The 14,185-nt window shown below is 40.5% G+C and overlaps 1 protein-coding gene across 9 annotated transcripts in view; it reads right to left on the bottom strand.

Annotated features, from left to right (window-relative positions):
• The window catches only part of ppip5k1a (diphosphoinositol pentakisphosphate kinase 1a), a 144,086-nt gene that overhangs the window by 18,541 nt on the left and 111,360 nt on the right, over positions 1–14,185 (bottom strand). For 7 of the 9 annotated variants that reach the window (XM_060912016.1, XM_060912017.1, XM_060912015.1 and 4 more), the window contains 4 exons: positions 13,603–13,743; positions 10,439–10,532; positions 6,769–6,894; positions 5,128–5,190 (listed from right to left, as the gene is read on the bottom strand). In XM_060912016.1, coding sequence (XP_060767999.1) covers positions 5,128–5,190; positions 6,769–6,894; positions 10,439–10,532; positions 13,603–13,743 — 424 coding nt within the window. The remainder of the gene's footprint in view (positions 1–5,127; positions 5,191–6,768; positions 6,895–10,438; positions 10,533–13,602; positions 13,744–14,185) is intronic. The other 2 variants (XM_060912021.1, XM_060912022.1) reach the window with 1 other exon arrangement.

Genomic DNA, 14,185 nt, shown 5'->3' with positions numbered 1-14,185 from the left:
CTTTTGTTACCAAATCAAACACCATACATACATCTGATACATTCAGGAGTGAAACTGAAAAAAATACAAAGTAAAAATATGCAATATTTCTGATCAAAAATTACACGCCATTTCACCCTGAAAATGTCCTAGAATGCAGGAAATTAAGTCTAAATTTCAAAAATTTTCTGGGGGGGCATGCCCCCAGACCCCCCTAGAGGGACTTCGCGCCTGCAGCGCTCGTCTTCGCACCTGCGGCACTTATCAGGATTATATAAAATATTATTTTTGACTGGTAAATTTCTTTTTCTGCCTAATACCCTAAATGTATAGAGTGGATTTCTGATTAGTTTAAAGTGATCTTCATTGAAAAGAACAGTGCTTTTCTTTCAAAAATAAGGACATTTCAAAGTGACCCCAAACTTTTGAACGGTAGTGTACATACTGGAGTCTTTGGATTAACCCAATATAGCAACAGACCACAAGGGACTATGGATCAGTGTAAGAAAATGAAATATTTAACTGGAATGATGACGGGTGGGAGGGAAAAACAAAACAAAAAACAAGAGGAAAAAAAAAATCAGCCTACCATTTACATCCATTCCTCAGTCATAACATTCCTAAACAAAATAACCTTGCTTATTCTCTCTCCTCCAGAAGGTCAAAGTGATGCACCTTTTAGTGACAGTTTCACCTTGCTGATTCATTTGCTCAACATGGCTGAATTATAAAACGGTCACTGAATAAAATACCATTATCCACCATCACAGGGTGGCATCCGTGCGTCCTTTAATTCATTCAAGTAAACAGATTTCTAATTCAAATAAGACATTGTTATATCTCAGGGAACTGGGTCAACTTGTAGAAAAATGGTATGTCGCTTTTCAAAGACAGACGACACAAAACTAAAGGTATATGTGTCTTCATTTTTCACAGCCAACATTTCACGAGACAAACATGCAAAACTAACAAACAGTGTCAGACACACCACTCCTATAAATAGTCATAATGCCATGCAACCTTAACATACGATACTGATCTCAGAGCTTTGAATATCAGCTGATGATATACGGATTCAGTACAAACATCCTGACCAACCAAACAGACTCTGGGAAAGCTTCTGTTACTAAGGTCTTTCTTCACAGAGATAAAGGCATGATATAATAGCCCTTTTTCACAGCACGGTAGCGGCTCAACTCGACTCTACTCGCTTTTGGTATCAGGTACTTCGTTTCCACTGCAGATAAATGTAGCTGGTCGTCATAGCGACGCTGCATGAAACAGCCATGATGTCATCTTCAACGAGATGCACACAGGAACAGTGGAAGATATCGAAGGGATGCTGATTCTCAGTATGTGGCTGGGGTTTTTTGTCACAGCAAAGAGAATAATTTAATCTTTGATCTGCTCCTTTGTTGTCTCCGCTGCTCATTCAGTTGGTGTGTGTGTGTGTGTGTGTGTGTGTGTGTGTGTAGCCCAAACAGAGCTAAATATTGTTCACGCGCCATTGTTCCTTCAAATCTGTAGTAATGTTTGTTTGATAACAAGCTAGGAGATACTAAGCTTCGGGAGACCATTCTGTATGAGAGAACAGAGCACTGAAGTGCATGAGGAGTTTACTGACAACCAACAAATCCATCCATCCATCCATCCATCCACCCATCCATCCATCATCTGTAGCCACTTATCGTGTTCTACAGGGTCGCAGGCAAGCTGGAGCCTATCCCAGCTGACTATGAGTGAGAGGCGGGGTACACCCTGGACAAGTCGCCAGGTTATCGCAGGGCTGATATAGAGACAAACAACCATTCACACTCACATTCACACCTACGGTCAATTTAGAGCCACCAGTTAACCTAACCTGCATGTCTTTGGACTGTAGGGGAAACCGGAGCACCCGGAGGAAACCCACGCGGACACGGGGAGAACATGCAAACTCCGCACAGAAAGGCCCTCGTCAGCCGCTGGGCTCGAACCCAGAACCTTCTTGCTGTGAGGCGACAGTGCTAACCACTTATACTACCGTGCCGCCCCAAATACATAGAAAAATTTAAAATACATTTCCTACAGTCCACAGAATTTTCAATACATTTATTTCAAAAGTGTCTACAGAAAGCAGAATTACTTTGAACAATGTTGTTTGTGTTAGCAGAACACAGTAAATGTGATTAAGATGCAACCTCGACGCTGTCTGCTGTTGATAATGTTGCTTGTGTTCCAAATGAAACCATTTTAGTGATTGGGTTCTTTGTGAAGATTTCTTGGATTCTATACCCTGTGGAGTGCGTAGGGAGCAGGGGATACTGCTCGGGGACCCTTGCTATCAGAAGGCAACTGTTAGCTTGTTCAGGACGTCCCGTCTCGCACAATGAGGACACAGTGACTGTTCTCTCTGACCAAGCAGCAGTCTGCAGTGTTTTCACGTCAACTTTCGGTATCACCTCAGCTCACTTGAAACCTTGACAGAGGTGAGACGGGGGGAAGAAAAAAATACAAAAAGTACCAGGTACTATCCACAACGTTTGCCTGATGGAAAACCAAAAAAGCAAGTTGAGTTAAGCCGGTACTAGGAGTGGAAAAGGGCTAGAAGACAAGTTGTCTTGCAGTCATGGGCAAGATCTTTGTTGTGTTCACAGCACAAGAGGATTAAATCAGAAACTGTGTCAAATCCGAACTGATCTTGATTCAATGTTTCAGGCTCCAATGCTGATACTCAGTATTGGATATTACGCTGTCGTAGGTAGATTAAAATATATATATATATCACACACGTGCAGATGTTTATGCAGTGTGAAGTCACAACCTACTTCAGAAGGACTGTGTGGCATGCAGAGAGAGAGAGAGAGAGTGAGAGTCTGAGTGTGTGTGTGAGAGAGAGAGACAGAATATATATGCAGCAGCACTAAGCTACATCTTTAAATCCCATCCTACATACAAAGCAGTTTAGGCTCCTTATACAAGACTCCTGTACTGCAGAGACACAAGAGCCCACGCAGTGTTGTCCCACGCTCGTATCACTCACATCCTTAAATCATTCCTGTAAGTGGATTTTTTTAGGATGCGTTTTTCCCAGATGAATAAATGCAATAGAAGATTGCACTTTTAACGCATCACCATTAAGACACACACAAACACATACACACATATATATATATTGCATATGAAACATAGTGGCCTACCTATGCACAAATTATGGTTAATTACTGGCACGTTTCTATAAACAAATATAGCCTATTGTACTGGCTAGGTTAATGTAACCAACATAACTCAGTTTTTTATGCTATTAAGGTTTTAAGGATTTGAATTTCTTGCAAATGATTATTGCTAACATAAAAAAGAAGAAACCGCCAAATAACTCCTAGACCAGGCTCTTCAGTATTATTCATCAATATTCAGTTACATGATATTAATAAATACAGTACTGTGCAAAAGTCTCAGGCACCCTATTTTTTTCATACAAACTTTGTTATAGATTTCTATTTTATGAATTCGACATTATCGAATCAGTACAAAAACATTTTAGAGTTAAAAACGTTCGTTTTGGCGGCACGGTGGTGTAGTGGTTAGCGCTGTCGCCTCACAGCAAGAAGGTCCGGGTTCGAGCCCCGTGGCCGGCGAGGGCCTTTCTGTGCGGAGTTTGCATGTTCTCCCCGTGTCCGCGTGGGTTTCCTCCGGGTGCTCCGGTTTCCCCCACAGTCCAAAGACATGCAGGTTAGGTTAACTGGTGACTCTAAATTGATCGTAGGTGTGAATGTGAGTGTGAATGGTTGTTTGTCTATGTGTCAGCCCTGTGATGACCTGGCGACTTGTCCAGGGTGTACCCCGCCTTTCGCCCGTAGTCAGCTGGGATAGGCTCCAGCTTGCCTGCGACCCTGTAGAACAGGATAAAGCGGCTAGGGATAATGAGATGAGATGAACGTTCGTTTTCCAGCACAAAATTAAACGTTATAGAAAAAACAAGTTTGTATCTGAGCGGCATATTACAAAAGAGACCAGTTTTCAGATTAAAAAATAATGAAGCCTACTGGGTTTTGGTGCAAAATTAAGAAGTGGGTGCGACAAAGTGTCCAGAAGAACTGTGACTGGTTCTGTAAGACGCTCAGTAAAACCTACAGCTCGTTTCCTTATAAAACTGCACTCGTTGTACTTGCGACTATTATTTTTTTTATGCAAACGGTCGTCTCACACCAAATATTGACTTTGTTTTATTTATTATGGCTTACTGCGGTTTCTAGTCATGTTTTAATGTCGAAACATTTCATTTCATTAATTTTAAAGCCATTTTTGGTCTACAGCATTTCTTTACATGTACCTAAGACTTTTGCACAGAACTGTACATGAAAATCAACACAACAGTGATCTGGACAAACACAAAAGGCTAACCTTTCTCATATTAACTACTTTAAAAGCAGTATACTAGCTTTAGAGTAACGTAGTTAGTAAAAGGGCTTCCAAACTGGAACAATATAATATTTCTATATGATTAACATATAATAGTCATGAGGGCCCTGTGGGAAGGGCTACGATTCATCAGAACAGAGACACATCTGGAAGTCGTATTCAGGGCATATTTCTCAAATAGAAACCAATGGGGAAAAAAATGTCACATTAGCATATGGGTCATGTTAGCATACGGGTCACTTTTGTGCTCAGCTTGGAGAGTAATACATGTCGAGAACAATTTCACAACAAATGCTTAATCCGTTAGAATCGAAATATGTTAATAGGATAAAGATCTAGAAAGGTTATCGGCCAACTGTGGTTCATTAATGCAACACACACACACCCACGTACGCGCGTGAGCGCACACACACACACACCTCCAGCACTTTTACATAACCCAAGAAACTAAATCATACTGTTGTATACACGCACACACACAAAAAAATAAAAACAGAAAAGCATCAACACTGAGATCATTAGGTAAGAGTGAATCGTATGCAGGGTGTTATAAACAGAATGTGAGAGTGGCGTTAGAGCGAGTGTCCAGATGAATGGGTGGAGCGAGACGGAGAAACTGGTGAAGGGGTGACCATGTTAAACTGAAAGAAAGTTAAACGCTAAAGAGATTAAGAGACCCCCCCCCCAGGCATGCAAGACAAGGAAGGTGGAGAAAGGTGAAATATACTTGAAGAGAAGCAGACGTACCATTAGTCGGATGCTTTGCAAACGACACAGAAAATCGCTTTACTGCCGGCATAGACAACAACTCTGAGGAAATAAAAAAGGTCACTGGTGTTACCATCTTTTGGAGTGCACCTGTAGAGGATAAGGGGGCTGTCTGGGTTATACAGTGCTGAAGGTGTGAGACATTCAGAGGACATTAGGGAGGACAGAGCTGGAGATCACTGAGGGGCTCTATGCTACTGTAACACCTACAGCAAGACACGGTTAGAGAGTCACTGAGGGTAAGCAAGAAAAGCAGCTTTTAGCACAGTGTTCAGTATGATTCGGTATAGAAGCTAAACAACACTGCAATCCATAGAATTTTACTGAGCATATAAGACAAGCTTTCATAAATGGATCCAAAGATTGCTGTAATCCCACCTCATATTAGAGATACAAAATTAAAAAGGGGGAAAAAAAAACCCTCTTTGCATTTACTTGCATGAAAAGCATTTTAGCTGCCAACACTTCCCATGTTTTACAGCCTCAGATCCCTGTGGACCACTTATTAAAATCATGAATGAGACAGATCATTTTAACCTTCACACACACACACACGCGCACAACCTTAGATATCTAAACAATGACTCTGTCCTCTGAAAAGTGAAAATGAGAGGACGCAGATCGTATACAGACACCACGCCACACCACACCAAGGTTCACCACATACTGGAATGAACATCACTGTGGACATGGAACACACATTATAGGTCACAATAACACTGGAACATGTAAAACCTTGCTTATAAAATGGCAGTGGAGAGAAAAGCTTCTCATGTCATATCGCCACCTTGTGGACAAAAATGTTCTGCACTTATAGGAATGTTCTGGAAGGGTATCAAAGTCGTCGCCTCGCTATAGAGGGGACTCTCGCTCGATAGGTATCAAAGAAAAACTGTAAATCAAACAAACCATCATTAACTCTTTTACCTACAGACACATACTAAAGAAAATGTCATACAAGGCAATAATATAAAGATATTTTAATATACTCGCTAGGTATTAGATATAAAAGGTATAATATAACCTGCCTAGATAATCAGGTTAAGTCTGGAACTGCTATTAAAATGAATAATTTTTTTTCAATCCAATCTATATGGGGAAAAACAAACCCTAAAAAAAAAAAAATGTATTCAAAACTCACTTCTAGTCCATTTCGGGGGAAATAATTTTCGGTTCTTTTCTCAATACAGAGTGCCGTGATAAAATTCTTGTCTGCAATAATCACGACTGATGGACTGGATAGAGATTAAGCCAAGTGGAATATTCCACTAATGCAAAAGAACATGAAGCAAAAATGAAACAAATCAATGCTGACTGAAGGAAGGACATAACCATGGTGAAAGACAATGAATGGCAACTGTACATATTTTACGAGCTGCACGTTATTAAAAAAAGGACAATGATAAAAAGACAGATTTAAAAGACAGAGTCTGGATAATCTAGAAAAATACTAAAACTTCTTAGATCTTGAATGACCTTCGAACACTTAAAGATTCCTGTTTCTAAGAACCCTTCAGCATGGGCCTTGAAATACATGTCCTAACGTCTGAACCCTCTTTCTGGAGAGCAGAAAGGGGGGGGGGGGGGGGGGGAATCAGAACAGCTTGTGTGAACACATACCATCTTTATAGGTCAAACTGCCCGAGGAGAATTTTTTGCGATGTGTGCGGGCATAATCCTGCAGATTGGGGGCACTAGAGGACCCGCCAAGGACAGTTGTGCTGAAGAGGCCTGCACACTGAGAGCCTGTGGAGGAGGGTTAGAGAACCATGTCAATTAGTCATCACTACACACACATGCTGTTATTCAGATTTAGGCAAGATGCATGAGAACGGAAGGTGGCAAATAAAGTCGTATGTGAAAACCCTATCAGTCGACCTGTGATTATTAGGCTTAAGTTGTGTTTAATAAACTATCATCAATATTAAATCTAAAGTGGTGCTTGAAAGTTTGTGAACCCTTTAGAATTTTCTATATTTCTGCATAAATATGACCGAAAACATCATCAGATTTTCACACAAGTCCTAAAAGTAGATAAAGAGAACCCAGTTAAACAAATGAGACAGAAATATTATACTTGCTCATTTATTTATTGAGGAGAATGATCCAATATTACATATCTGTGAGTGGCAAAAGTATGTGAACCTCTAGGATTAGCAGTTAATTTGAAGGTGAAATTAGAGTCGGGTGTTTTCAATCAATGGGTTGACAATCAGGTGTGAGTGGGCACCCTGTTTTATTTAAAGAACAGGGATCTATCAAAGTCTGATCTTCACAACACATGTTTGTGGAAGTGTATCATGGCACGAACAAAGGAGATTTCTGAGGACCTCAGTAAAAGCGTTGTTGATGCTCATCAGGCTGGAAAAGGTTACAAAACCATCTCTAAAGAGTTTGGACTCCGCCAATCCACAGTCAGACAGATTGTGTACAAATGGAGGAAATTCAAGACCATTGTTACCCTCCCCAGGAGTGGTCGACCAACAAAGATCACTCCAAGAGCGAGGCGTGTAATAGTCGGCAAGGGCATGAAGGACCCCAGGGTAATTTCTAAGCAACCGAAGGCCTCTCTTACATTGGCTAATGTTAATGTTCATGAGTCCACCATCAGGAGAACACTGAACAACAATGGTGTGCATGGCAGGGTTGCAAGGAGAAAGCCACTGCTCTCCAAAAAGAACGTTGCTGCTTGTCTGCAGTTTGCTAAAGATCACGTGGACAAGCCAGAAGGCTATTGGAAAAATTTTTTGTGGACAGATGAGACCAAAATAGAACTTTTTGGTTTAAATGAGAAGTGTTATGTTTGGAGAAAGGAAAACACTGCATTCCAGCATAAGAACCTTATCCCATCTGTGAAGCATGGTGGTGGTAGTATCATGGTTTGGGCCTGTTTTGCTGCATCTGGGCCAGGACGGCTTGCCATCATTGATGGCACAATGAATTCTGAATTATACCAGCAAATTCTAAAGGAAAATGTCAGGACAGCTGTCCATGAACTGAATCTTAAGAGAAGGTGGGTCATGCAGCAAGACAACAACCCTAAGCACACAAGTCGTTCTACCAAAGAATGGTTAAAGAAGAATAAAGTTAATGTTCGAGAATGGCCAAGTCAAAGTCCTGACCTTAATCCAATCGAAATGTTGTGGAAGGACCTGAAGCAAGCAGTTCATTTGAGGAAACCCACCAACATCCTAGAGTTGAAGCTGTTCTGTACGGAGGAATGGGCTAAAATTCCTCCAAGCCGGTGTGCAGGACTGATCAACAGTTACCGGAAATGTTTAGTTGCAGTTATTGCTGCACAAGGGGGTCACACCAGATACTGAAAGCAAAGGTTCACATACTTTTGCCACTCACAGATATGTAATATTGGATCATTTTCCTCAATAAATAAATGACCAAGTATAATATTTTTGTTTCATTTGTTTAACTGGGTTCTCTTTATCTACTTTTAGGACTTGTGTGAAAATCTGATGATATTTTCGGTCATATTTATGCAGAAATATAGAAAATTCTAAAGAGTTCACAAACTTTCAAGCACCACTGTATATGAATGTGAAGGTAAATCAATCATTTTTTAAAATCAATTTTATGGTGATTACTATTAATAATTCATGAACATACAATAACTTCTACACAGTTACATATTCTACACTGTATACTATTGCTTTGTTAACTTGGTTGAAAAACGACCAGGTATCACACAATGTCAGTATTAAATCAGTCCAGCAGGCCCTTAACTAATTAACAATTATTCGCCGAAGGTGAAGTGAATATCGGTGAATAGTAACGGAGACGAAGTTGAGGTTGTTATTCACCGATATTCACTGGACCTGAGGCAGATAATTGTTTTAGCATAAATACACAGGTGATTATTAAAAAAAATCGTATAAAAATAATTTCAAACTTCAAAAGCAGCATACAAATTTAATAATGGTGCGCGCAGACTTGTCACTTATCTATGCCAAGTCACATAAAATACTCATCTCATCTCATTATCTGTAGCCGCTTTATCCTGTTCTACAGGGTCGCAGGCAAGCTGGAGCCTATCCCAGCTGACTACGGGCGAAAGGCGGGGTACACCCTGGACAAGTCGCCAGGTCATCACAGGGCTGACACATAGACACAGACAACCATTCACACTCACATTCACACCTACGGTCAATTTAGAGTCACCAGTTAACCTAACCTGCATGTCTTTGGACTGTGGGGGAAACCGGAGCACCCAGAGGAAACCCACGCGGACACGGGGAGAACATGCAAACTCCGCACAGAAAGGCCCTCGCCGGCCACGGGGCTCGAACCCGGACCTTCTTGCTGTGAGGCGACAGCGCTAACCACTACACCACCGTGCCGCCCCACATAAAATACTTTGCTTTGAAATCAATAAAATAAAAATCACAATTCCACCTTACTTCTGAATAGTTTTAGACCAAACTTCATAGCATATTTTGTGCTTTTAGGAACGGCATTTTCTTTCATAATTTGTAATTCTTCCTCACTTACGGTGACAAAGCGCTCAGCAGCCATTTTCTATAATCGCCTGCATATTTATACTAAATGGTATTATTTACACATGTATTAACTTTTTCCTTATTACACAGCTTTGCCTAAAACTCAATTCTGATTGGTCAATTAAGGTATTCTACATTTTGCTATTTCTGTATAACAGACCGTTGCTATGGACCATGTCATTAACGGAAGCAATACAATAATTTATAATCAATGATTTGTGTCGAATTATTGATTTCTTTTCCAAGTAGCCATGTAATAAGCAGGATAATGTACAGCGAGCCGTTCATTATCGCGAAATAAACCCCTTCAGGGCGATTCAAGACCCCTCTGCTTAGCATCAGGGTCCTGCATCACCCTGTCAGGGTTTATTTCACAATAATGAACAGATACATTAATCTACATTATCCTTTACATATTAATCTCATAGCCAATATGTTAAAATACTGCATTAATAAATATAGCCCTGCAGTGTGAATGTCTTCATAACCAGTTGTTTACATGAAAACAAACAAACCTTAAATCATCAGCTTTCTGTCCTTAATGTGAAATCAATACAATGAAAACATAACTGAACTCATGAGAGATCAATTCCATGAAAGATAAAATGATAGCCGTTTCCCAGCACCTGGTCTAAACTGATCAAGTTCTGACCTAACTGTACAGATCATTGAGGGGGTGGTGAGTCAGAAACCTAATCTAGACACTGCTCTTTAGAGAGAAAAGGAGAGGGAGGCGGGGCAGCAGAGACAACTGAGACCGACAGACATATGATGCCAACCTAATCCACTCTGCTTCATCTCTGGAGACTGGCGTGAGCATGAAGAGAAAAGACGATAGCTGGCTGCTTTAGAGGACGAAGTCTCTGACAGGACCTGCACAAGAATAAAACAGAAAGGATAAAACGGTTTTGAATGAATTGCTGCTTTTACCAGTCAACTGTATAACTAACAGTCTTAAAGAGGAACTGAAGTCATTTTAAAACTTGCTTTATTTCTTAATTAACATGCTATTCAATTACGTTTTCGGTTTTATTAACCTTATATCGTGACTCGTATTGACATATTATATTTCAACCCCGATTCCAAAAAAGTTGGGACAAAGTACAAATTGTAAATAAAAACGGAATGCAATAATTTACAAATCTCAAAAATTGATATTGTATTCACAACAGAACATAGACAACATCAAATGTCAAAAGTGAGACATTTTCAAATTTCATGCCAAATATTGGCTCATTTGAAATTTCATGACAGCAACACATCTCAAAAAAGTTGGGACAGGGGCAATAAGAGGCTGGAAAAGTTAAAGGTACAAAAAAGGAACAGCTGGAGGACCAAATTGCAACTCATTAGGTCAATTGGCAATAGGTCATTAATATGACTGGGTATAAAAAGAGCATCTTGGAGTGGCAGCGGCTCTCAGAAGTAAAGATGGGAAGCGGATCACCAATCCCCCTAACTCTGCGCTGACAAATAGTGGAGCAATATCAGAAAGGAGTTCGACAGTGTAAAATTGCAAAGAGTTTGAACATATCATCATCTACAGTGCATAATATCATCAAAAGATTCAGAGAATCTGGAAGAATCTCTGTGCGTAAGGGTCAAGGCTGGAAAACCATACTGGGTGCCCGTGATCTTCGGGCCCTTAGACAGCACTGCATCACATACAGGCATGCTTCTGTATTGGAAATCACAAAATGGGCTCAGGAATATTTCCAGAGAACATTATCTGTGAACACAATTCACCGTGCCATCCGCCGTTGCCAGCTAAAACTCTATAGTTCAAAGAAGAAGCCGTATCTAAACACGATCCAGAAGCGCAGACGTCTTCTCTGGGCCAAGGCTCATTTAAAATGGACTGTGGCAAAGTCAAAAACTGTTCTATGGTCAGACGAATCAAAATTTGAAGCTCTTTATGGAAATCAGGGACGCCGTGCCATTCGGACTAAAGAGGAGAAGGACGACCCAAGTTGTTATCAGCGCTCAGTTCAGAAGCCTGCATCTCTGATGGTATGGGGTTGCATTAGTGCGTGTGGCATGGGCAGCTTACACATCTGGAAAGACACCATCAATGCTGAAAGGTATATCCAGGTTCTAGAGCAACATATGCTCCCATCCAGACGACGTCTCTTTCAGGGAAGACCTTGCATTTTCCAACATGACAATGCCAAACCACATACTGCATCAATTACAGCATCATGGCTGTGTAGAAGAAGGGTCCGGGTACTGAACTGGCCAGCCTGCAGTCCAGATCTTTCACCCATAGAAAACATTTGGTGCATCATAAAACGGAAGATACGACAAAAAAGACCTAAGACAGTTGAGCAACTAGAATCCTACATTAGACAAGAATGGGTTAACATTCCTATCCCTAAACTTGAGCAACTTGTCTCCTCAGTCCCCAGACGTTTACAGACTGTTGTAAAGAGAAAAGGGGATGTCTCACAGTGGTAAACATGGCCTTGTCCCAACTTTGAGATGTGTTGTTGTCATGAAATTTAAAATCACCTAATTTTTCTCTTTAAATGATACATTTTCTCAGTTTAAACATTTGATATGTCATCTATGTTCTATTCTGAATAAAATATGGAATTTTGAAACTTCCACATCATTGCATTCCGTTTTTATTTACAATTTGTACTTTGTCCCAACTTTTTTGGAATCGGGGTTGTACACTTATTGGCCTTTTCGGTTTTTAGCCATGTCGAATGTAGTTCGTATGATCCACAGCAGGCGTCGCTTATCCGTGTGATCTTCACGAGGCTTGTGCGAGACTTCAAACGTGAAGCGCCGCCATTTTGAAAACTGTTTACACAGCGGCCGGATCGCCATATCATTCCAATTTAGATTAATTTCGAGATTTGCCAGCTTCATCAGTGATGGAGGTTATTCCATACGACTTCGAACCAACGTGGAGTAGAGAAGAGTTGGAAAGACGACAGGATAAGGACGAGTCCATCGCGCTGGTATTTACGTCATTACTGTCGCACAATTAAAACGTGCCAGATCAGGCGTCTGGTGGGTTTTCAAAATAATAAATACATGCATGTATTTTTTGTGATAAATACGTATTATACTGAGCGCATTTCTCACATAATCCTCACTAAGGTTTTGGACAGCGCTACAAAATGGTGTCCCCGCTATATAGTGCCCTATATAGTGAGTAGGGAGCGATTTCAGACACAGGGAAAACTTCCGGCTTCATTACGTCAGCATTTGAAGGAGGGCACACGCGTCTTTTGACAACGTTGGCGGATGTTGGTCACTTTAATTTCCACTGTACATTTTACTTCCGTCCTATGAAGTCTTGCACAGGTCTCAGCGAATCTCGTTTACGGCTGTTGCTTTGACATATGGACTGATATATTACATAGCATATTTCAAACACTCATAACTTGCTATAGCAGTGACAAAATGGCTATCAAAAATGCATTCCTGCATTTTATAAAATGAGAGAAATAGAATTTTGATGATAAAAAAATTTGCCTTCAGTTCCCCTTTAATACATAATGTAATATATGTATACAGTATTGGCCTGTATCCTAAACACTTATGTTATCTGATTTTCTTTTGCCATGTTTCAACCTAACACTTGAAGAGATGAAAACAGCTCCTATTGTTTCACTTCTTTTTTTTCTCTAACACACATCCTGTTATAAATAATACATCAAAGTATAATGGTGAGTTTTAGGATGTAAAATAAAGTATTGTACCAGAATGTAGTCGTTCACAATGGCATATACTTTATACATCAATCTCATAACCCTCTAAAATGGATATAAAAGAAAGATGAAATGATTCATCAGACTTCAATCTATGCAGTCAACGCAGCAGTCAGAAAGTCAGTGTAAGTGTAAGCAGTGTATTAATAAGTACATCTATTAACAAAGATGAGGGCGGATGTGCAGGTAAGACTGGATAGATGAGGATGAGATGACTATACCTCCATGGAGCTAGTCTTGCGGTTTCGAGTCAGAGGGGACCTACGCTGAGTGCCTACTGATTCAGACAGGGGTAACGCTCGATCTGGTTCATCCCTCACGAGGTTCTCCAAACTTCCAGGATCTGTCTGCTTCTGGTCATTCTAAGGAAAATAAAAATCGCCCATAGTCAGTCAGTGATAATCACAACCACACAGAGGCAAAATAAAGTATTTTATTTTTTTCGCGGTCTGGTTTCCATCAAATCCTGCGCTCTGATTGGCTGGCGAGCGGGTCCGTATCCTACGATACGGACCCCGGTTACGGATCTCGGTTATGGACCTCTGGCGACTTGCTCGTTCACAACAACAACATAGTAGCAATTTTTGTCAACAATTATTTTCGCATTTCTCAGGAGAATAGCATTAATTTTACAGCATGGATAGCGATAATGACAGTCTTCACAGTGAAAGCGAGTTTTACTACCCTGAGGAAGAAGAAAACATTTCAGGAGAAAGCTAAAAACCTCTAACTTGCTAACGCCGAGCAAAAACATGGCTGAATCCCAAATGACTCAATTTTGTATAAATAGGGGACTACATAGGC

This window comes from Neoarius graeffei, chromosome 27 (genome assembly GCF_027579695.1).
Source record: "Neoarius graeffei isolate fNeoGra1 chromosome 27, fNeoGra1.pri, whole genome shotgun sequence".
Lineage (NCBI taxonomy): Eukaryota > Metazoa > Chordata > Actinopteri > Siluriformes > Ariidae > Neoarius > Neoarius graeffei.
Note: the sequence above shows the minus strand (reverse complement) of the source record. Positions and strands in the feature narration are given on the sequence as shown.